At 35.3% G+C, this 25,635-nt stretch overlaps 1 protein-coding gene across 1 annotated transcript in view; it reads left to right on the top strand.

The window, feature by feature from the left end:
* Nucleotides 1–25,635, top strand: part of SCAI (suppressor of cancer cell invasion) — a 105,134-nt gene that overhangs the window by 75,608 nt on the left and 3,891 nt on the right. The window contains exons 11-17 of the mRNA XM_006205518.4: nt 469–570; nt 1,290–1,368; nt 3,067–3,166; nt 4,879–4,960; nt 16,837–16,909; nt 20,004–20,177; nt 20,379–20,479. Coding sequence (XP_006205580.1) covers nt 469–570; nt 1,290–1,368; nt 3,067–3,166; nt 4,879–4,960; nt 16,837–16,909; nt 20,004–20,177; nt 20,379–20,479 — 711 coding nt within the window. The remainder of the gene's footprint in view (nt 1–468; nt 571–1,289; nt 1,369–3,066; nt 3,167–4,878; nt 4,961–16,836; nt 16,910–20,003; nt 20,178–20,378; nt 20,480–25,635) is intronic.

Below are 25,635 nucleotides of genomic sequence, written 5' to 3'. Positions count from 1 at the left end.
AATAGATAAGCATAATGATAGTACAAAAAGGTATCTGATGAAGAAAGTAGTGAAAATAGGCATTGATAATTCGTCTGTCAAGTACAGTTTGTATAGACATCTCTCTGTATCCACCAGGGATTGGTTCCGGACCCCCATGGATACCGACACCCGCAGATGCTCAGGTTCCTTATATGAAATGTGTAGTGTTTACATACAACCTATACACATCCTCCTGTATCTTGACTCATCTCTAGATTATTTATAACACCTAAAAGAATGTAAATGATAGATAAATAGTTGTAAATACAATGTCAATGTTATGTAAATAGTTGCTGGTATACCACAAATTCAAGTTTTGCTTTTTGGAACTTTCTGGATTTTTTTCCCCAAATATTTTTGTTTCATGGTTGGGTGAATCCACAGATGCTGAACCCTTGGGTACACAGGACCAACTGAATGTGCCTTCTTTTCTGTGTGTAAATATAGGAATCAGCTGACAAGCCTACCAGACGAGAAAACCCCCACAAGTATCTACTCTACAAACCAACGTTCAGCCAACTGTACACATTCTTAGCAGCATCTTTTAAGGTATATATCATCCAGTACTTTTTACTGTATGGAGAAAGTGTGCCTTAAAGGAAATCTGAGAGTCCCTTTTCTCTTAAGAGTCAAGAATTTAGGAAAAATATGAAAAAGAATACTGCCTTTAGAATAGCCTAATCATAGCTATTTTTAGCATGGAAATTGCTCATGATGTTACATATGTTCCCCACCATTAATTCATGAGAATACCGATTAATTCTCATTTCCTTCCTCCAGGTTTTTATTACTATACTGTTTTAGGTATAACAATGCAGAACTGAAAAACAGGAGCAGATCACATAGGCATGTTCTATATTCAGGTGGCTCTGGGAAACATTTTGGTCATCTGAAAGAGCCATGATTCAGGAATTCCTCCCAGAGTTTGTATAGACAAAGGCACAGATGGGAGTTTGTCTTTTAGACCTACTGTCAAGATCTTTACTTCTCCTTTTTAAGTTTTTAAGAGTGCATTCTCTGAATGATGGGGTTTTTGAAGCAAAGAACGTCTTCAAAACTTTTGGCAGTAGTTATAGATTAATAACGAATCTTTGCTGTGTAGACAGTTGTAAGTTAGAACCAGCAAGAGTGACTTTTCCTCTTGGAGAAAACCATAATATGTTAAATTAGGTTCTTGTCTTGCCCACAACTTTACAATATCATGAACTTTCAATAAAACTGTTGTTTTCTGTTTGTTGTTTTGTATATGTGATTTTCTTTAATTTCAGGAGCTGCCTGCCAATAGTGTGCTTCTGATTTACCTGTCAGCCACTGGCGTTTTCCCCACAGGTCGTTCTGACAGTGAAGGTACAATAAAGGAATGCTCCCTGTCGTGAGCAGGGCTTGAATTCTCTTTATTTTCTACAAGGCGATGGCCCTTAGCCCACAGAACCATCTCAAGCTTTCTAGAGAAGCTTCCCAATTTGAAACCTGGTCTATTTGCTGACTTAGCAATCTTGTAGATACCCCAATCTATTTTATTTGCTGAAATATTATACCGTAAAGTTAAAAAATCATCAGCAAATTCACATGCTACATGCATGCTTCACTAACAGATTTGCTAAAAGCACACACACATATATGTATGTGGAATAACCAAATTATTATTATTGTTGTTGTTGCTATTATTATTATTATTATTATTACCAAGCCTAATTATCTGCTTCACATTATTGAATTTTTCTGAGCCTTTAGTACATTGGGGAATCTGGTCAGAGGCTTCATTGTGGCTGAAAGTCTTGTAGAAATCAGTGCCTTTTGTAACTGTGAAAGTTCAAGTCCTTGACATGATTTTGTTTTGTGGTTTAATGGATTCAACCTGTAGAATATTGGGATGCTATTTCAGAATAAAAACTTAAAACTGTCCAGACCACATGAGTCCAGAATATATGAAATTGGTCAGAATTGATGATTAACTTGGATGTAAATAAAACAATTTAATTTTTATCTGGACAAAAAAGTTTTTCTTAACATCCTTAACATTTTCCTACTCATTTGTTTGTTGAAATTTGCATTCCTTTATACAATGCATGTCCCTGCCATCTTCCTTGCATGACCTGTAGAGCCTCTTAAAGTGTTACAATGAAAACAAAATAAAATAAATCTGTCTTTTCATTGCAGTGATTGTTTTAAGGGACAAAATATACCACTTAGCATTAAAAGTGATGTAAAATCATAAACTAATTTTTTGTAATAAAGTTAGTAATGTATTTATAAATGATTATTTCCATGTCTTATAACATACGCCATTGAATCAGACTTTCTGGGCCCCTTCCTACTTACTGTATTGACCTCTTGTTTTACTTTTTCCAAAATACAATAGGTACTAACTGAATGATCCTTTGGGAGAGATCCCACAGTTGCTGTTCCATTTAAAATGAGAGTTTAAATAATTGAAAGAATTTCTGGGAAAGGCTAATTCCCAAACTGGAACTAGAATGGTTGATACAATAGTAATGATAAAGGATTTTTTTCATGCACTGCTATTTGGCAGTTTTTTTCTTAAAAATAAAGTTTTTGTCAATGAGAATTTTCAAGTTCCATTCAAAAATTTCCCTACAGTTTACAATTAGTGGATCACTTAAAATTATATTTGAGAAATTATAAATTATCGCAGACTTCATTCTGCAACTTTCTCACATAATTTTGTTAAACCTGAGATTTTAATTTTGCTTGAAATGAAAAGATCATTTTGAGCATCCCATATCTCCATTCCTTTTTTACTCAAAATAATCAGATGCAGTAGATTCTTGTTTTCTCATTATAATCTGTTTGAAGAACTGATGAATAATTAAGTGATCTTTTAAAATGTTGAAGCAGGCAACAAGCTGAAATCATTTAAATGCTACGTTAAACTAGAAATGTTAAATTTTAAAATAATAAAAATGTTGTGCAATTATTTTCCACTTGTATCAATGAGAAATTCACACAATACCTTTGTATTTGAGCATCAGATAAACATTATTCTCCAACTGAAGTCTAGGATTCTTCCCTTTGTTTTTATAGGTCCTTATGATTTTGGAGGGGTACTTACTAATAGTAACCGGGATATTATAAATGGAGATACCATCCACAAACGAAATCAGTCCCACAAGGAAATGCACTGGTATGTATTCTGGTGTCTTCCCCTATTATAAAAATTATAGTTCTCTCTAAATGTTAAGGACTAAATGGGGACTTTTTCCCGTATACTAGAAATGTTCCCACAGACTACTATTTATAACACTTACTTGGATTCTAGCAGTATTTCAGGCTCTGACTATCGTAGGCAATTAGAATTTTGGGCTGATATTTATTTTTAAATTTTTCATTGAGTATCATATGTCAGACATGACTCAGTCACTGGAGGTATGTTCATTCAAGTTGGAGGAGACTAAATATATCCGTAAATAAAGAATATGCGAGGACATGATACATGTTAATATCAATATAAACTTTTTTTGGGTGGGGGGTAATGAAGTTGATTTATTTACTAATTTTTTAATGGAGGTACTGGAGAGTGAACCCAGGACCTCAAGCATGCTAAGTATGCACTCTACCACTGAGCTATACCCTTCCTCCAGTATAAACTTTTTAATACAAGATTCTGTTGGTGTGATATAGCATAAATGAAGTTAGCTGTATGGTTTCAGGTAGATTTCATCCATGAAAGTTTGTTCAACACATTCACTGCTTAGAGCCATTAGAATTTTTCTAATTGAGAGAGCAACCTGATTATAGAGAAAACTGGACTGTCTTGAAACTGCATTTCTAATAACACTTTACATAAAAATGTTAACTGTTCATATTGAGGAATGCGGAAAGGAGAGCAGAGAGAGAAATTATTCAAGTTACATTATGATAGCTAACAGTCCCCTAAGCCATAGTTGGTGCTTTGGTTAACCTTCTTTGTAAATTATTTATATTAGAGAAACCCGTGTTTGAAAGATATTGAGGTTTAATAATATTGCTCATTGACACATCATTTAATATATTTATATCTACATTTGCATTAATGTTTATAAACATGCACACATTGTCCACTAGGCCATAGGAAAGAGCATGCACCCCAAATTTGCAACCTTAAGCAGTGGCTCTCAAATAAATGCAGATTACTGGACTTTAGCCTTTGCGTTCTGAGGACCAGTGAATCTATATGTTTAACAAGCACCCCAGCTGATTCTGATGCAGATGTCCAGAGGAAATGTAAAAAATAGTAAAAGGGGATCCCCTGCTTATTGTCTGCAATATTAAGATACAGCTTGAAATATTAAAAATCTTCAAAATTGATGTAGACTTTGAAAGACTCATTGAAATACAAATCTGGTTGTGTTATTACACCTTGTTTTCAGAACATGTTCTCAGGAGGAGATTTAAATACTTAATAAATCCCTAAATGCTGACTTCTGAGGTTTTCATATTGTGCATTTAGTCCATCTTTAAATATATGGACTTCTTTTTAGTTTGAATATTCTTTCTTTTTTTTAAATTGTTTCTTTTATTTTGGGGGGGAGGTAATTACATTTTCTTATTTATTTTTAGAGGGGGTACTGGGGATTGAACCCAGGACCTTGTGTATGCTAAGCATGCACTCTACCACTCGACCTATACCCTCCCCCTTGAATATTCTTGAATAATAATTATGTCTGAATTTTTTTTCCACATAAAACTGCTACCTTGTCTATCCCATTAAATACAGACTTTTTCTGTCTTTTGCTTCATTAATCTTTGTTTTTCTCTCAGTGCTATGGCGAGAAGGAGATGTGAGCAGTCCAGACTGAAGAGTAAGATTTCTGAGCGTTACACAGCCATTCACTGTGACTGTTGTTGTTTCCCCAGCCTTCACCCTGGAGATCTCTATCCCTTCACAAGGAAGCCCCTGTTCATTATTGTGGATTCATCCAACAGTGTTGCGTATAAGGTGAGTTCCATGAGCGCTAGTGCCCGTGTTAGACATTATGGCACCGCCCCGGGGTAACCAGTCTGAACACGTGCCTTTTTATTTTGCTTCCTTTTATTTAATTTTACACGGTTTGTATTTAGTCTTTCTTTTCTTTTGAGGTTGTGCATGCTAGTCAGGATCTGGTGCTATGAATAGAAACAAGAAGAAAACGCATGAATGGACACTCAGTGGAAAATAATAAATCCTCCCGCAGGAAAAAAAAATTCAAGATTTCCAAGATCTCTGGTGGGAGGTTTATTTTTGTTATATAACCCAGAATAATTTTCTTTTACAGAGGTAGACGTATATGGGCAAATTTTATTTCCTAGTTTTCAAACTTCTTCCCCTCTGCACACGGAGCTGCTATAATTTAAGTGAAATGTCTATCTCATGCTATATAGTGACAGTCATTGAATATCAACATAAATGGTTTTAGGTGCACTTAATTTTTAAAAAATTTGTGACAACAAGTAAAAAAAAAGATGACCCTGAGTGCTGAAGTAACAGGGATCTAACATGAAAATCCTTTGCTTTATATTTTGCTGTTGAAGCAGCAGTTTTCAATGGTTATATAAAGAATGGCAGCAGCGAGGCACTTTAAGATTGTTAGAATGCAAACTCTAGTAATTTACAGGAAAATGAAAACAATTTTTGGAGTCGTTTGTATGTGGTAGGAATATTTCATTAGTGGACAATATGTTCAGAAATATGCTGGGAACACAGATCTGCCAATTAAAACTATTTCTGTTGTGGGTGTGTATAGAATTAGATGGAGAAGCAAACATTAATAGGTTTATTTCAGGGGAGCAATAGAGAAGTCTGGTAGCCAAGAGAGCTGACCCCAAGCATATGTTTTCCATCAATTTTCATGCTTAGTTTCACTTTTTAAAGTCTGAATTCCAAGAGTATCCGGCTCACCCTGAATTGTTCAGCATGTTTCCTCTACCCATTTTATCAAGTTTAACATTGCAACTTTTGATTTTTAAGAAAGTTAGTTGTGTACTTTATTAAATTGTGTGCATTGTCATTTTTAATCTGTTTGAGAGGGTGGGAGGAAAAGGTTTATTGGCTACCCCATTTAAACATATAAAACCAGGAAAGCCTAGGTATTCTGTGTCTTCCCAGAATTCAGAAGAAGCATTCTGTGCCTTTGTCAATGAACAGGAATCGTTTGCTGTTTTGGAAAATACAGTTATTGTTCATGAATATGTGTTATTTATGTTAACTTGTAATTATATTATCATTATTTTTAATTTATTTAATAAATAAATATTTTGACATTTAAAAAATTAATAAATAGAAAAGGAATCGTTTGTTACAGTTTAATGATGTAACAATACATTGATGCACCAGGTCAAGTGTATTGCTTACTATGCTCTAGCATGCATTTAGAGTATTTTAACAAGCTGTTAATTTCTCTTAATTTAATTGAACATTATTTGATACCATCTTCTATAGTGTCAAGAATATCATTTGTGTTATATACTTGCTATTTCCAGAGTGATGTTTGGATATAGAATGAGTGTTGGATGCTGACTTCTAAAAAACACCATTGTGCATAATTGGAATTATGTATCATGATTTAATTCTAGATTTCAGTATTCTGACACCCAGAATTACAGTGGAATAATAGAAAGATTTTTGTATTTGTTTGCTTTTGATGGCACATGCAGTAACACTCCTCTAAAAAATTAAATTGTCAAGAACATATTGATCTCTAAAAATGAAATGGGGAGCCCATATGCAGGAGGCAAATCAGAGCATGACACAGACCCATGTGATCTTTTAAAAAACTATTGAATGCCTCTGAATCAAGTGTGCAGTTTTCTGTTAACATATGAAAGTATCTGATATTTACTTTTCCCACGAAGCACATTAAAAGTCTTAAACTACCATTTTGCAAGTTTCTAATGAAAAAGAACTGGGTGACTGATGTATTATTTCTGGAGTACATATTTTGTTATTCACATTTCATACATAAGAATGTTTTATTAGCATATATGTGTTTTCTAAATATTCCTTCATATAAGTACAAACATTTTATGTGTGTTTTTCTTCATTTAAATATTACTTTTTTTTTTAATGTAAGCAACTCATGCATATAGTTTAAAGCTACAGTTCACAACTCTTTCTGTATATCAGAAACATTCAGAATCCTTTTTGAAACACTTGTACCTGGGCCGCAGCTCCTGTGATTCTGATTCTCTTGACCCTGGAGGGGGTCTCAGATGTCACTGTAATTCCCTTGTGTGCCCAGGGGGAGAACTACTCAGCCAACAACTCCACCGGGAATTGGTACTAGAAACAGAAGTCTCCTGCTCTCTTACCCTACCCCTGTTTGCCTCTTCCCAGAGGGTACCATTTACATCTTTTTCAATTGATTTTTTTAGTATTTAACCATCATTTTTCTAAAATCACATGCTGGTATTGATATTTCTTGATTCTTCAGTTTGGAGCATTATGTGTTGATATCCCATTATGGAAGAGAGTTAGCTGTCTATCTCTCCTCTTCCGATCTCCAATTCACATTCATACCTTTTATAATCTTTTAGTCACACAATAGAATTGTATCATAATTTTGATTCCCTTAATATTTAGTGCTTATATTATTATGACTATACAATGCTTTTAACAGCTAAGCCACATAGTAACCTTTTTCATTCCTGTACAACTTTCTGCTTTCCCTGGAGCAAATAATTGTTTTTCTTTGCTCCTTGTTTTTTTATGAACTTATCACTAATTCAATGCCAGGCTCCTTACCAATTATCTAAATCTTCTTTCAGGTTGTTCAGATACATCATCCCCTTAATTTTATCTTTGGGATGAATTATCTCGCAGAGCCTCTGGACCGATGCCCTCTCTATGTACCGTGCAGCTCTCATCCCAGAATCTCTTTTCATTATTATCCTGAGAATAATAATATCCTCTCTTCTCTGTTGGATCCCCTGTTTCCTGTATCCGTGTCTTCCTCTTGGACATTCTCATTAGGCTCTCGTTTTAGTTTGTTCTTTCATTTTGATGCAGCATCTCCTATAGTAGCTTTCTGAGAAAGGTGAATATGAGGTAAAATATTTGAAGTCTTGCACTTTTACAAATGTCTTTGATTTACCCTCATACTTAATTGGTGGTTTTAATATCGATTAGAAATTATTTCACTCCAGAATTTGGAAGGCATTTTTGCACTGCTTTCTAGCTTCCAGTATTTCTTAAGAAGTACAAAGCATTTTAATTTTGGATTCTTTCATGTCACCTGTTTTCAGTCCCTGAAAACTTAATAGGATCTTCTCTTTGCTTCCAGTGTTTTTCAACTTCTTAACAGAGTGCCCTGGTCTGGGTTTACTTTTAATCATTGTATTTGGCATGTACTTGGTGAATCTTTTCAATCTGGAAATTCTGCCCATTTTCTTGAGTTGTTTCAATAATTTTCATTTTCTTCATTCTTTATTTTGGGAATTTTTGTCTTTTATATATTTGACCTTCTGGTCTAGTCCTCTGATTTTTTTTTCCTCTTTATTTTCCATCTTCCAATCTTACTGCTCCTTAGGAAATTCCCTTGCCTTTATCTTCTAAGCTTTTTATTGAGATGTTTCATTTATTCTCCAGATGTTTCTTTCATAAAGATACAGATGTATGTGTATGTATGTAAAACATATATACATACACATATATAGTTAGTTTTTATCCTGGTTGAAATATCTTCTCTTACCTTTGAGAACATCAATGATCATTTTAAAAATTCTCCCTGCATGGTATCTCTCCTCTATGATGATTTGTTTCTGGTGTTTTTCCTGTTCATTTCATATTAGAGAGTTTTCTTCAGAGTCTGAAACTTTTTGCTTGTCTGCTCAGACTGATGAGTGGAGGCTAGCAAAATGATTGGAATCTCTGAGGTTGTGGGTAGAGCTTGTCACAGTGAGCTGCTCACTGAATGGCACCTTGCCGGGCCATTCAGTTGGGTCATCTCGGATGCTGGTATCTTTAGGCCTTTCTTTGTGGTCTGGTCATATTCAGTGGGGGAAACTCGGCTCTTCTGCCTGGAATGTAGAGTTCTATCAGCATTATGCTGTGTTTTCCCTAAAGTCTGTGTGTGTTTATAATTGCGTATATGTGTATCTTTCTGTACCCAGTTCCTCATATTTAAAAGATTCTTACTATTTGTTTTTTGTTTTGGGGGGAGGTAATTAGGTTTATTTATTTACTTACTTATTTTTAATGGAGGTACTGGGGAATGAACCCAGGACCTTGTGCATGCCAAGCATGCACTCTGCCACTGAGCTATATCCCTGCTTAAAAGATACTTAATAGTTGTATGTTGAAGGATTAAATGAAGATAGACACTATTATCCTTATTTTATAGTTGAGGAAACTGCCCATGGAGGTTAAGTATCATGCCTAATTGATTCCAGCAGTCTTTCTCATTTTTAAGCCCAAGCTCTTTCCACATTTAGAAAAAGAGGAGCTTTCCACACCAGTCTGAGCCTCATTTCAGAGGAGAGGGATTGAAATGCCAAGATCTGTAACATAACAAATATGACCCACATTTTGGTTCTCAGATTCCATCAGGGAATAGGCCTTGTCTGTAGTAATACAGTACTGGTGGGATTAGGAAAAAAATCCCTGTCATTTTGAGCAACACTTCTTTCAGTTCTGCTTTCTTTTCTTTGGAAGAAGAAAATCCTTTGAGTATTCAGTTATTTATGATTTATGACAGAGCTGGATCCCTGCCAGTAAACATGACTTACACATTTGTCAAAACAGTCATATTTCTCTAAACAGCCTTCTCTTAAAGTGTTGACTGATGTCTGCAGGTTGTGTAAGCGCTCCTCTGACAGTCAGCCTTACTTCGTTTCTTTCTGGCCAATTTGAAAGACCGTCTCTTTGTTTTTGGCATTCTGCAGTTATACTGTAATATATCTAGGTTTTGTTTCTTTGTATGTAGCCCTGTTGGGGTTTGCTGGACTTCTTGAATTTGTAGGTTGGAGTTTTTCATTATTGCTGGAAAATTCTAAGCCATTATCTGTGCAGATCTTGGCTGTGCCCCAGCTCCTCTCTCATCTCTTTCTGGAACTCTAATTTTATATATATATATAAATAAATATATTGAGATAAGTATGTGTGTGTGTGTGTGTATAATTCTCAGTGTGTCTTCTGCGTCTCTTGACTTCTATATTTTCCATCCTTTTGTTTCTCTGATTGAGATTTGGGTAATTTCTTCTGATCTAGCTTTCAATTCACAGAGTTTTTCAGCTGTAACTAACTTGCTATTAAAGCCATTTATTCAGTTTTGTATTAGTTGTGATATTTTTCATTCAGGAAGTTCTATTTGGTTCTTTTTCAAATAATTCATGGCCCTTTTTATAGTTCCCTATTTTCTATTTTCAGTTTTGTTCTTCATTTCTTTAAACTTAATAAGCATACTTACTATATTATTTATTATCTATCTGGTAGTTCTTATACCTGAAATCTGCTTTTGCTTCTTCAAGGCACCCTTTGCTGTTCTTATATCCTTGTATGCTTGATTATCTTTGACTAGATTCTTCTTGTTATCCTTGAAATTATGTGTGGGAAATTCGCTGAGCTCTAGAATGATGGTACTTTCGTCCAGAGAGGGTCTGCATTTGCTTCTGCTAGATACCTGGAGGCACTGCCATTTGGAGACCAGGTTTTGGGGATTAGCTAGATGGTATGAATTTGGGCTGCAAACATGCAAGAGGGCTGGCTCATAGTTCCAACCCTCAGAACTGTTTGGTTTGTTTGTTTGCTTTGTCTCTGCTCTGCTCTGCTCAGCACCAAGAGAATTCTCCTTGCAGTCCCCTGAGGAGTGGTTGTGGGGGCCAGGAAGTTGTGAAATTTGGTTTGGTTCATCCTTGTATTATGTGAGTGTAGCCCTTCAGGACTCCAATTTAACAAGGCTGGTTTTCTATTAGACTCTGAGCTCTGACTTCTGTTGCCTTCTCTGTATAATGCCTTCAAAACCTAAATTCAAGTTGTTTGATTGCTTCAGGACAAAGGAGGTCTGGTGTCAGCTTATTTTCTCAGTTTCTCAGAGGTGGGTTTTCCTCACCTCTCTGACCTATCACTGGCATGCCCCTGGGCTCCATCCTTGTTCCTCTTCTTTTCCAGCTACAACTGACTCCCTTGATGCCCTTATGTAGTTTCATGGCTTTAATTATTATCTCTATGCTGACAACTTCCGCATTTATATCTTCAGCCCAGACCTTTCTCAGTTACTCCAGACTTGAATATAATATACTTACTCCACCTCTCTAGATGGATTGGTAATTCTAATAGAGATTACAAACCTAACATGCGCAAGACAGAATTTCTAGACCTCTTCCACATCCAGCTTTCCCCATATCAGTTAATGACTATTATGTTTTTACAGTTGTCCTAGCCCAAATCCTTGGTTTCATGCTGGACTTTTCTTTCCCTCACATCCTCATCCATTTCAGGATATTCTCTTGGTTATAATGAATATATCCAGAATCCTACCCCCTGCACTGCCATCATCCTGTTCCATGCCACCATCATCTCTCCCCTTAATTACTGTGGTAGCTTCCTAACGAGGCTTCCTCCTTCTGCACTTGCTCCTCTGCAGCGTGTGCCTGTAAGTCTGATCATGTCACTTATCTATTCAGAATCTTTAAAGGTTCCTCACCTCACTCAGTAAAGGCTTTATGTTTTCTGCCCTCACACACCTCCTCCTTCCCCTCAAATGCATCTCTGATCATCTCTTACTGGTCTATCACTCAGTTCTCTTAAGCCACACTGACCTTGCTGTTCCTCAAACATACCTGGCAGTCGTCTTCTTAGGATCTTTGTGTTCTATTCTCCTGCCTTGAATCCTCTTCCAAAGATACCCACGTTGTTTTCCAAGTGTTTGATCAACTGAAGCCTTTTAATAGAGTCTTCCCTAATTGCCCTATTTAATATTATATGCCTCTCCAGCACTCTACCCACCTTTCTTACTTCATTTTTCTTATAATCATAATAGTTAGCTTCTATATAGTGCCATGCACTATTCTAAGCACTTAACACATATTAACACATTTAATCCTCACACAACTCAATGTGTTACTTTTATTAACCCCATTTTACTGATAAAACCAAGGCTCAGAAAGGTTAAGTAATTTGCCAAAGGTCACACACACAGAACTAATAGGTGGGATTTAAGCACAATCTGATTATAAAGTCTTTGCTGCGCTGCACTCTGTGCTGTCTTTCCGTACGTAGCACTTCTGCAATGTTATATTCTTTACTTTGTTTACTGTGGGTCTCTGCCTGCCACCTCTACCCGCATTTAAATGTCAGCTCCAGGAAGACAGGTTTGTTCGATCCCTAGCACCTAGAACAGTGTCTAGTCTTTAGATTCAATGAGTATCTGTTGAAGAAAAGAGATCTTTCAAAAGAGCACTAAGTATTATTTTAAAATTGTAAGATGTTTTAAAGTCTCAGTTAAATAGATAATTTCTGGAGAAAAAAAAAAATCTATTGGCCGCAAGAAAGGGAATCTGAAAAACCCAATCACAGGGTATGAAACAGTATGAGGAAAGTGATCATAGTTATCTCCCTTCTCTCCATAAAAAAGGCTCTAGTCCTTTTGAGTTCGCCGATAAGTTCTTTTAAACTTTTAGAATCTACACAATTCCAGAGCAATGGAAAAGATCAGAAATATGTAATTTTTTCTCCAACAGGCCACAAGACACTTGTATGACCTTGAGCATACAAGTCTTTCGGTCTTTTCTGAGCCTCTTTTTCCATCTCTATACTGATTCTACAGGATTGTTAAGATTACAGGTTAGGAGCTAAGAATCCTAGGTTAGTCCCTGGAAAATAGTTAGCATTCAGTAAAAGATAGAAATCATTATGACAATGATGCTGTTTCAAGACAAAAGTAGCGCATACAAAAAACTGTACCCCAGATTAGTGTATAATTATAGATTAGAAAATTTTAAATAAAATACTAGTAAATAGACTTATTAATAGAAAAATCTCCCAAAAGAGTTTACCTGACTGATGCATGAAAGTTACATATATGAAAACTAATCTGTATTGGGTACTGTGTCAATAGGATAAATAAGGAAAATTATATGCTATCTCAATGATCATCTTGTAAAATCTAATAAAATTCAGTATCCATTCCTAATAAAAAAGGAAAACTCAGCCTCTGATGAAGAGATTCTATATTAAGTAGCCAACTTTGTTCTTAGAGGGAGAAACGCTTAAAGTATTCTTAATTAAAATAAGCAAGAAAAAGAGAATGTCTGCTACTATCGTGTGATTATTCTTGTCTCAGTCCTAACCAGAATTTTGTAACATGCCCCAAATAAAACAATTTTAAAAAGCTGTCCAAACTAGTAAAAGATGTAAATATTGGAAAGAAAGATCAAAATCATTAACTGTAGATGATATGATTTTATATTTAGAAAACCCAAAGGAATCACAGAAAAACCATTACTATGAATACAAATTCAGCAAAGTAGTTAGCTATGGGATAAACATACAAAAATCAATAGCAACCTTTATGAGCTATAAAAAGTTAAAATTTCTTCAATATATGTTCCATGTACATACATTTGCCATAATTTTTGTTATACATAATAACATTGAATCATATAATCCATATATGGGGGCAATAATGAGACAGTCCCAAAAGCATGCAAATAAAGAAAAGAAGGTTGTCCTGTGGGGGATCAAACTATAAAATTAATTATTGAATGGGTTAAAACAGAGACATGTGAAGCATCTTTATAGAAACTATTTCCCAGGCCTAGAACCTAACTATAATCTGACAGAAGGGAATCAGCAGTCCCCAAGGTCACCCCCAGGTTCAATGATTCACTAAGAGGACTCATGGTTCTCAGCATGTAGTATACTCACTGCTAAGATTTATTACAGTGAAGAGCTACAGAGCAAAATCAGCAAAGGATCTGAAAGAAAACCAATAAAATGCACCTAAGCCATTAAAAAAAAAAAAGATCAGCAACGGAAAAGGCACATAGGATGATGTTCAAAGAAGAGCAGGTGCAAACTTCTGAGAGCCTATTCACAGAAGAGTCACACAGGATGTGCTTAATTCCCCAACAACAAGTGAGACAACAGAGGTGAAATATCTACCAGGGAAGTTCAGCAGGGACTCAGTGCCCAGGGTTTTTACTGGGAATAATCACAGGCACCCTCTGCCTGACACGTGCCAAAATGCCATTCTCCCAGAAGGAAAGCTGCTGTTCAGCATAAACCATCTTGTTTGCAGTCTAAGTAAAGTGAGCCACTCTTAACAATTCTGCATGGTGGGAACCCTCCCCAGATCTAAGTTCCCAGAAGCCAGCCAGTGTCCAACCTTGTAAACAGGTCTTTTAAAGGATAGCAGTCAGGCTTGTTTTGCGAACTCTTTCTACACAATAAGGAAAAAAAAAAAAGGTCAGGAAAGGTTGGTCAGCAGGGGAAGCAAAGAAAAGGAGACCTTGGGACATAAAATAACAGCAATGCAAGAGCAAGCATGTCATGGTCAAGGATCCAGAAGGCTGTCTGCAGTGTGGGAGAATGTCTCAGCTGCCTAATCTGAAGAGTGCTCCTTAATATCTTCATTTTACTCCTTTGTTTTGATTACTAGAAAATTTTAATCTGTTTATTTTTTATATTGATATTATACTCACAAAATCACAAAATTAAAAATGTCAAAAAGGCTTATGGTGAATTCTGTTTATCCAGCACAGCCCCAATCCACTCAGTTTCTGTCTCTCCCTGGTAGGTAACCATTGTTGTCTGTTTCTTGTTTATCCATCTAGAAATTTTTTTAAATGTGTATACAAACCAAACAAATGCATAGTCTTTATAATCTTCTTAGCTGTGTAAATGGTAGTAACATGCTATATGCAACTGTTCTGTATCTACTATTTTTCACTTAATAAGAAATGTTAGCAATTTTCCATATCAGCTGATAAAGAACTTCTTTTTTCTTTTTATAGCTGCTTAGTATTCCATTGTATGGTTGTACCACAGTTTACTCCACCAATCCCTTATTGCTGATCACTTGGTTGTTTCAAGTCCTTTACTATTACTAACAATGCTGCAAGGAATAATTTAGGACTTATTTCACAAGTTTAAGAGCCCTATACTGGTGGGGTGAATTCCTAGTTGTAGAATTGCTGTGTTGATGGAATATGCATTTGAATCTAATCTACTGTATCTACTGTCAAATTATCTTCTAAAATATTCGCACCAATTTATACTCCTACTGTCTATGTATGAGTGTTTCCCCATATTCTTGTCAATAGTGTATATTCGCAAACTTTTGGAAATTTTGCTAAACTGATGGTTTTTAACATGGCATTTAATGTAGCTTTGATTTTATTTCTCTTGTTATCAGCAACGTTGAGCATCTTTTCATTTTTTGACCCAAATGTATTCCCCTTTTCTGTGAATTCCCTGTTACCGTCCACCCGTTTTTCTGTTGGGTCAGTGGTCTTTTTCCTATGGATCTGGAAAAGTTCTTTCTATAGTAAGGAGATTAATCCTTTGTAATGGGAGTTGCAGATATTTCCCCCAGTTCATCGTTTGGGTTTTGAGTGAGTTTATGCTGTATTTTACTATGCACAAGCCTTTGATTTTTGTACCTGGGTTTATTGATCTTAATCATAATAGTTAGGAAGATCTAGGTCACAAAAATAACCCTTGTTTTCTTGTATTTTCCTTCAGTACTGTTACTGTTTAATTTTTTACATTTATCTGATATATTTGGAATTCATCCTAGAATTTGATGTGAAATATGGAGTCAACTTTTTTTCTAGATAGCTATCCAGTTTTTCCTACCAATTCCAACTGTCATCATTATTATATATACTTAAGTCCTGTCTTTTTCGGGGTCTAATTCTGGACTCTTCATTTTTGTCCATTGGTTTTCTGCCTCCCCGTATGCCAGTGCCACATACTTTTAATTACTGAGGCTTAAAGTATGTTTTAATATCTAATAAGTCTAGTTTCCCCTCTTTTCACTTCTTTTTCAGAGTTTTCCTGACTAATGTACTTTATCCATATGCACTTTAGGATTTCTTTCAGTTGCAAGGAAAAAAAATCTATGGCCTTTTTTATTGAGGTTGATTTAAATTTTAATAAATTAATGTAATGACATCTTTAGAATGGGTTTCTCTCTAAGAACATAGTATATCTTTCCATTTGTTCAAGTCTTCATTTTTATCATTTAGGAGTATATTTTAGTTATTTTTGTTTTTTTTTACTTCTTAGTAGGTTCACTCCTAGGAGTTTTATCTTTCATTTTTTTACCAAACAGTTTATGATTTTACTTCACAGGTAGATCTGCCTTGAGGGAAGAAATATCCTTAATCATGCAAAGAGTAGTGAATGTCAGTTTAATTCTCACTGTAAGTTAACACGTTGACATTCTTGTTTTATACATCATCCTGTATGAGCAATTAACATGATTCACAATGAGAGATGGATCCAGTCTTCACATGCCAGTAAGTCAGGTTTTAGAGCCTGTGAGACTGAGAGCCAGATCCTAGATCTTGGAAAGTTCACCCTTGTAAATCCTAGTGTTTGTTGCCCAATCGAGTGGCCTCTCGGTAGACAGCTAGATAACCTGTCCCTGTAACACTGCAACCAAGTATATGCCTTTATTTTAAAAATCAGTGGTTCACTTAGTAAACTTCAGCATGTTAAGAAGGTCTGTTATGCAGGGTATTATACGTGAATGATCGTCTCTTCAGCTGGTGTTTCTGCATCTGCTTATGAGTAAAAGGGCCTGATCTATGAGCTAATGATACGCTTCGGAAGGTTACTGATTAGTTTCATTGGTCAAATCTTTAATGAAAGTTTTAAATTCTTGTATATTACAGAATTTCACAAACTTATTTGGACAGCCACTAGTCTGCTTGCTTTCTCCTACAGCATATCCAAAAGCTTTACAAGGTATGTTCTGTCATTACCTGCTATATCCATAGGTTGCAAATAAACTTAAGTCAACATTTTGAATAATACTGACCTGATCTTTGTTTCTCCCACCTGTAATGATCAGTTGTGGATTTATAGTACTTAATGTAGCAGATGTCAATCTGAAACAACCCGGAAGTCTTGCCAACAACCAGACTTCTTTACTGGGCTTCAGATAATTCTAAAAGAAATTATAAATCATCCTTGAGAAAGGAGTGATTTGGGGCCCTTGCTGTTGGGGAACTCATGATTTGTGACTTTTAAAATCTGTTTTGCAGGTGTGCTTGTTTCATGTATATAACATGATTCCCTGCATCTCTGGCGACGTATTTTAGGTATCTCTTAAGACTGGAAGCTTTCTGGCACTTCTCAGTCTATGCCTAAGAGTTAGGATAAGCTAGCTGGCACAGCTTAAAGGGTTTCTTTTATTCACATTTTGACCTTGTATTTTTAAAATAAAAGAACCTCTTCTCAGTGTGCCAGAGAGACAGGTCAGTGTTTTGCTACTTCTCAGATGGCTAAGAAGTGAAAACCTTTTTGTCTTTAATAATTTGCCTCAATAAGCAACACATACAATCTGATTCTAACTCCCAGTCATTACGCTAGGTAAAATACTAAACAAACCTGAATACTGTTCTGGAAGTACTTGTCACTGTTTCACTATCTCCTAACTGTGAATAGTGCTGGTGTCTCTGTGGGAGATGGCATTTTACTGCTACTTCCACCCAGAAGGCCTGTCTGCTGACATAGTTTGACACAGGAAGTGATGGTCAGCATTTGAATGCCCAAGAGAAGCTGGAGACTTTTTTGTTTTAAGGTAAGTTCTGCTATTTAACAGGGAAAAACTTGTCGAAATACTAAGTTCATGTATCTAAAAGGCAAATTACTAAGGGTTAGAACTTACCTTCAAACAATGGTAAAATTCTCCTGCTTTGAGGACTTTGTTAACCTGCATTGTATCATTTCTGGAGAAGTGTGACCCTTTCTGATGATTTGAAAGCACTGTTTGCTGTCAGTTTTTCCTGTCAAGATGTAGCTTTATTTTAAATTGCATGAACTAATGGGTTAATACCAAGATTGTTTGGTCTGAAAGGTTTTGTTATGTAGAGGGAAAACACACAAACTCTGGAGGCAAACTGATTGTATTTGAATCCCAACTCAGCCACTTACTAGCTGTGTGGCCTTGGGAAGCTACTTAGCCATTCTGTGCCTCAGTTTCTTTCCTATCAAATGGAGATAATAATAGTACCTACCTCATTAAATAATTCTGGGTACACAGTAAGTATTCAATATGTGCTAATTATCATTACTGTTAATATGCTTAGTTATAATATATGTCCTTAACATTTCTTAGTCCAGTATCCCATCTTTTATGCTATAAAACTTAGACCAATCCCTTATATGTGCCTCTTCTGGGCACAAAAGTAGCAATTACCTAAGTATTTGAAGTGTCAAATCAGATTTCTACACCTCTGATACTCAAGTCTACAGTTCTCTCTTTAACCAAGAGTTACTTCATTGGTTCAACAGGCACTTATTCAACATTTATTTATCAGGTACTGTGCTAGGCACTGGCGATAACACTCTGACCAAACACAGTTAACGTTCCTCACAGAGCCAGACGTCTGGCAGAAGGTATAGACAACCTAACAGGCGATTACCATTGGTGCTCTTAGTGTTTCATAGGAGGAAGCACGTGGAACAAGTAAGATGAACAACCAACCAGCCATTGAGGATGAAGAAAGTGGGTGAAGTGAAGTCTGAAGTGGAGTTGAAGGACGTGTAGAATTAGACAGGGGTGGGAAATGGCTGAACAAGTGTCCTAGGAGAGAAGCAGCACGTGAGCTCTGAGATAAGAGCTCTGGGATGAGAGAGTTTATGGAGCATTTAGAGAAGCGAAAGTAGTTCCTGCTAGTTTTAAAGGGTAGAGCTTGAGATCATGTGACTAAGATTTGTTAGGAGATTTAAATGGAGGACAGTGGGGTACCATCAGATTTTAAACAGAGGAGTAACACAAAAGAGCATTCAGTTAACCTTGTGAAGAATGAATTGGAGAGGAGCATTGATGGAAATGGGGAGATGATGGTGGTCAGAGCAAGAACAATGGCTGGTTAGCTGGCTCCAAAAGATAATAATCCCAGAGAACCAACAGGACTTGGTGATGGGCTGGATGAGAGGCAGGGAGGGAGCGGGAGGAGGCAGAGATGGATTTCTAGGTTTCTGGCTGAGGTGCTGGTAGAAATGGTGATACCAGGTAAGAACCGGATTGTAAGAGAACAAGGGAAAGAATCTCCTTTCAAGTTCTGATGTGTTGAGTTTGAGGTTACCTTTGAGAATTAGGTTGAATCTAGTAGTCTGGAGCTACTCTGTCCAATAGAAACATAATGGAGGTCACACATGTGGTTGTAAGTTTTCTGGTAGCCACATTTTTAAAAAAGTAGAAACATACAGGTGAAATGAATGTGAACGATACATCTTTTTGTACTGAGGCTTTGAAATCCCATGGATATTTTATACTTCATAGTGTGTCTCTGTTTGGACTATTCACCTCTTAAGTATCTGGTGGCTACTGTAGGACAGCACCATTCTAGACCTAGGAGCTCACTTAGGCTGCAGATAGAGAACTGGGAATTAGTAGGCTTATAAGTGGTAATCAAAATGATGGATGTAGGTGAGATCAGCAATGTGTAGAAAGAAAATACTGACATTTAAGGGATAGGAAAAGAAAGAGCAACTAACAGAGGACAGTGAAAGAGGCTGGCAATTCTGGTGCTCAGAGTTCCATCGGGAGCCTCCTGCCCATGACCCACACTTGCCATGTTTACATGAAAGTTGTTAGTTGGAGGGGAGAAAGCAAAGGAGTATGTTCGTTTTCTACTTCTCCTAAGTTTACGTTCAGCAGAAAGCAGCATACCTGGAATATGTTTTTGTAGTTCCATGAAGAATCTACTTTGTTGAATTCAAGTTAATGATATAACTTTAATTTTATACATTGTCAGTATATTACAATGTTCCTCAAATGCTATCTTTTGCAAAACTGTATTCTATATATATAACCTGTTTGTTATTACAGATCAATCTCAACGAGGTAGCCTCTTCACTCTCTTTTTGAACAATCCTCTAATGGCCTTCCTATTTGTCTCTGGATTGTCAAGCATGCGTAGAGGCCTATGGGAAAAGTGTCAAGAATATCTTCGAAAAATCAACCGCGATATTGCCCAGCTACTGACCCATTCACGTTCAATAGGTACCCTACTAATCTAACTGCACACTTAACAGAATGTACTATAATGGTTAACAATTGCTTACAATTGTTCGAATGTTTGAACTTTTTAAGGTATTTGTTGAAGGCAGGGAAGTTAAGAAGGTTTTCCTGAACTTTACTTCCCTTTTGAAATGTATCTTTCACTTAAACATCCTTTTGCTGTCACTTTTCTCCTCTTTGCAGATCAGGCATTTCTCCAGTTTTTTGGAGATGAATTTCTTCGCTTGCTTCTCACGAGATTTATCTTTTGTTCAGCCACCATGAGGATGCACAAGATTTTTCGGGTAGGTCAAGAATATTATTAAAGATCAGTTGTGCCATTTTAGGCATTTAAGAATCATGTGTTACAGTTTACCTATACTAAATAAAGTTTGAATAGATCTAAAATAATATTCACAAATTAATACATAAGGTATAAAGATGAACAATATGAGGCACATCTGAGTGCCTACTGCTTGCTTTAAGAAGTAGGTTTTCATTAACTTTGAGGCCCCTCCGGGTCCTCCCTGATCCTATCTCCATCTCAAATGAATCTGAAATCCTGAATTTTATCATTATCGTTTTCTTTTCTTTATAGTTTTGACACATATTTCTTTGTTCCTACACAACATATTGGATCCATATGGTATATATTCTTCTACAGCTTGCTTTTTTTTCACTCAGTATTATATTCCTGAGATTGAGCCATGTTGATAACTGACTGTCATTCATCCATTCATCCATGCATCCATTTTCACTGCCATGTAGGATTCCATTATTTGACTATACATCACAAATTACTCATCTGTTCTACTGATAATGGCCATTGGGTTGTTTCAAGTTTGTTATGAGTGTAAACGATGCCATTGTAAAATCTTCCATTGTTTCCTGGCACACATATATAAGATTTTCTCTGGGTAACATGCCTAGAGGTAGACTGCAAGGTCCGATAGTATAGGTGTATTCAGCCTTCATAGTTGAAGCCATGGTTGTACCAGTGTACTCTTGCCCTACAGGTGTAAGAGTTGCCATTGCTCTAGTCCTTGCTAACACTTGCTGCTGTCGTTCTTTATGTTTCATGTGAATCTGGTGGGTGTAAGCAGTAGCTCCCTGTGGTTTTAATTGTCATCTCTGGGATTACTATTGAGGCTGAGCAAATTTTCATATGTGTTATTCTGTGTTCTTCTTTGTGAAGAGCGTGTTCAAGTCTCAGGTCTGTTTTGCTCTAAGTAGTTTGTTTCTTCTGTGTATTCATGTCACACTGTTCATTGAGGTTTTAAAAAGTTTAGTCATTATATTTTTCACTTCTTATAAGTAAACATTTGGTTCTTTTTCAAATATGCTTGAATATTTTTAAAAGTCTTCTGCAACTTTTAGTTTTAAAATACAATTTTTTTTCCATTTTATTATTATAATTTTAGAATGTGAGAGAATTGTGTAGTGAATACCCATGTAGACACTAACTAGATTCTGCAGCTAACATTTAGGTGTATTTGCTTTCTCACATATTTGTCCATTTATCCATCTCTCTTTTCATTCATCATCTCAGTTTTTGATACATTTTGAAGTAAATTGTGGACTTCACTGCCCAAAACTTCATCATGCATATAAATAAATGGAATTTATATTTACATATTTATTTATTTACTTCCTCTTTAAATGTAAAGTTTACATGCAGTGAAAAGCACAGAACTTAAGTGTACCATTTGATGAATTTTGACAAATGCATACACCTGTGTAACTCAAAGCCTAATCAAGTTATACAACACAGCTTCATTCCAGAAAGTTCTCTCCACACCCTTTTCTGATCAGTGCACCACCACCCATTACCCCAAAGACAATGCTTGTTTTATTATTTTGACTACAGATTAGTGTCACCTGTTCATGAGTTTGAATTATCCAGTGTAAATCTTCTTTGGTCAAGCACATTGTTGTTCAGCTTCATCTACGTTGTTTCATGCATAAGTAGCTCATTCTTTTTGAGAAGGTTCATTGCCTGAACATAGTACAGTATATTTAGGGCTTCTCCTTTTGATGAACACCTGGGCAGTTTAAAGTTTTTTGACTATCATAAATAAAACAGCTGTGAACATTCTTGTACAAATCTTTTGCAAAGACATGTCTTGAATTTTCTTGATCATAGAGTAGGTGTATATTTAGTTTTTTAAGAAACTGCCACTTTTTCTTAAAGTAGTTGTACCATTTTATATTCTCAGCAGCTGCATATAAAAGTTGCTTTACATCCTTTTCAACACATGGTGTTGTCAGTCTTATATTTTAACCATTCTGGTGGATTAATAGTAGTATCTTGTAGTTTAAGTTTGCATTTCACTGATGTGTAAGGATATTGAACATCTTTTCATGTGCTTATTAACTGTGTTTTACCCCATCCTGTAGCTTGTTTTCTTAACAATGGCTTTTGAAAACTAAACTTTTGAAATCTTGATAAAGTTTCAACTAATCAATTTTTTTCTTTTGTTGTATGTTTTATCTAAGAAATCTTTACCTATCCCAAAGTCACAAGGATTTCTCCTATGTTTTCTTCTAGGAATTTTATGGTTTTAGCTTTTACGTTTAGGTCTATGATATGAATTAATTTTTGTGTACAGTGTGAAGTATAGGTTAAAGTTTTTTCCAATATGAATGTAAAATTGTTGTAGTATTCCTTGTTGAAAAGATTGTACTTTTTTCATTGAATTATTTTTGCTGCTTTTTTAAAAAAAAAAACAGTCAACCATATATGTGTAAGGTTATTTCTGGACTCTGTTCTATTCTGTTGAATTATGCCATTTTTCTCCAATATACTACTGCTTGATGATTGTAGCTTTATATTAAGTCTTGAAATCCTTGTAGTGTGTCTCCCTCCCCAAAATGTTTTAAATCTTTTAATTGTTCTAGATCCTTTGCAGATCTACATGAATTTTATCATCAACTTTACATTTTGATTGATATTGCATTTAATCTATGTAATCAATCTGTGGAGAGTTATATTTTGATAATATTGAGTCATCAATTAATATGGTATATCTCCCCATTTATTTAGGTCTTCTTTAGTTTCTCGTAGCAATTTTTTTGTGGTTCTCATCATACAGGTCTTACATATGTCTTATTAAATTTATTCCAAAGTATTTCAAATTTGGGGATGATTTATAAATAGAATTATGTTTTTTATTTTATTTTCTAATTATTTGTTGCTAAACATAGAAAAACTGATATTTTTGAAGTTAACCTTATAGCCTGCATTCTTGCTAAATTGAAGTATTAATTCTGTTAGCTTTCTTTATGTATTCTGTAAGATTTCCTATGTACATGATCATGTCATCTTCAGACAAGAATAGTTTTACTTCCTGCTTTGCAATCTGTATGCCTTTTATTGTGTGTGTGTGTGTGTGTGTGTGTGTGTGTGTGTATGTGAGCTTGAGCGCGCACATGCGCACACGTGCTTTATTTCAGGGCTAGGTCTTCCAGCAAAATGGTGAATGGAAGTAATAAGAATGAATATCCTTGCCTTGTTCCTGGTTTTAAGGGAATAATTAATCATTTACCAAAAAAACAATGTTAATTGTTAGTTTTTCATAGATACCTTTTTTCAAGTTGTCTCAGCTCCTTTCTATTCCTAATCTGCTGAGGGTTTTTATCCTCAGCAGGAATGAGTATGAAAGATAGTCAGATACTTTTTTCCTGCATTAATTGATTCTGATATATATTAATTCTGTTAATATGGTGACCAGCATTGATTGATTTTCTAATAGTAAGTCAACCTTGTTTATCTGGACTAAACACACTTTGTGGTCATGTATTATCCTTTTGCATTTGCTGGATTCATTTTGCTAGTATTTCATTATGGATTTTTACACCTGTTTTTATGAATGATTATGGCATTTAATTTTCTTTTCTTGTAATGTCTTCATGTGGCTTTGTTATCAGGGTAATGCTGACTTCATAAACTGAGCTGGCTTATGTTTCATTCTCTTGTATTTCTTAAAGAATTTCTTTAAGACTGGCATTACTCCTTGAATGGTTGAAAGAATTCTTCAGTGAAGCCATCTCAACCTGGGGTTTTCTTTTTGGGATGTTTTAAATTATACATTCAGTGTCAAAGGCTACTCATTTTTTTTTCCTTAGTCAGTTTTAATCACTTGAAACTCGTTTGTCTAATTTATTGCCAGAAAATCATTGATAGTATTCCATTATCCTTTTAATCTCTATGGACTCTCTGGTGATCTTTCATGCCTCATATTGGTAATGCTTCCTGTCTTTTTTTTTCTTTTTCAGCCTAGCTGAAGGTTTATTAATGTTAATGATCTTTCCAAATAAATAGCTTTTGCTTTCATTGATTTTTTTTTTACTACTGTTGTCTCTTTTCTATTTATTTCCATTCATACTTTATTTTTTTTCTTCTTTTTAATTACTTTGATTTTAATTTGCTCTTTTAATTCCTGTATTTTAAAATTTGGTTCCAAAACTTTTCTCTTCTAATACAAGCCCCTCCTTTTTAAGCACTGCCTTAGTTATCTGATTTTAATAGTTTTAAATTTATTGAGATTTGTTTTGTGACACAGCATATGGATTATCTTGATGAAGGTTCTTTCTGCACTTGAAAAGAATGTGTATTCTGCTATTATTAGATGGAGTGATGTATATTGGCAATTCAGTTTGATGTTCAATTATTTTAAATAATGTTCTTCAAGTCTTCTATATCCTTACTGATTTTCTGTCTGCTTTTTCTCTCTCTGATAGAGGACTATCTAAACCTCTAATTATAATTGTGAATTGGTTAGTTTCGTGCTATTTTTTCATGGTGCAGTTTGAAGTTGTTATTGAGTTCATACATACTTAGAGTTGTTATGTATTCTTGTTGAAGTTACCTACTCGTCATTAGGATATGTCTGTCTTTATGTGTGGCAGTAGTCCTTGACCTGCAGTCTACTTTGTTCAATATTAATATAGCTATGCCTGTCTTCTGGTTTGTGTTTGCATGGCAAATCTTGTCTTATCCTTTTACTTTTAACCTATGTCTGTCTTAATATTTATTCATTTACAGAAGGAATCTAGTACATTTTTGTTTACAAGGTGCTTTTCCAAGCAATCATTCTTGAGATCCTGAGGGTTTTGTTCTTTTTTCTTTTCCATTTTTAAAAAATGAAGGTACTTGGAATTTAACCCAGAACCTCATGCATGCTAAACATGCGCTCTACCACCGAGCTGTTTATTACCCTCCACCGCCCACTCCTCCCCATCTTAGTATTTAAAGTGGACTTCTTTTCAACAGCATTAGTTAGGACCTGCTTTTTAAAATCTAGTTTGACCGTCTCTACCTTTTACATGACATTTTTAGTTTTAAATTACATTTCAATTAAATGTAATTTTAATAAAGTTTTATTTAAATATACTATTGTTTGTTTTCTATTTGTCCTGTCTGGGGTTTGTGCCTTCTTTGTTTCCTGCTGTTCGTCTTCAT

The sequence above is a fragment of the Vicugna pacos genome, chromosome 4 (genome assembly GCF_048564905.1).
Source record: "Vicugna pacos chromosome 4, VicPac4, whole genome shotgun sequence".
Taxonomy (NCBI): domain Eukaryota; kingdom Metazoa; phylum Chordata; class Mammalia; order Artiodactyla; family Camelidae; genus Vicugna; species Vicugna pacos.
The sequence above is the reverse complement of the archived record's forward strand: the minus strand, read 5'-3'. Positions and strand labels throughout refer to the sequence as shown.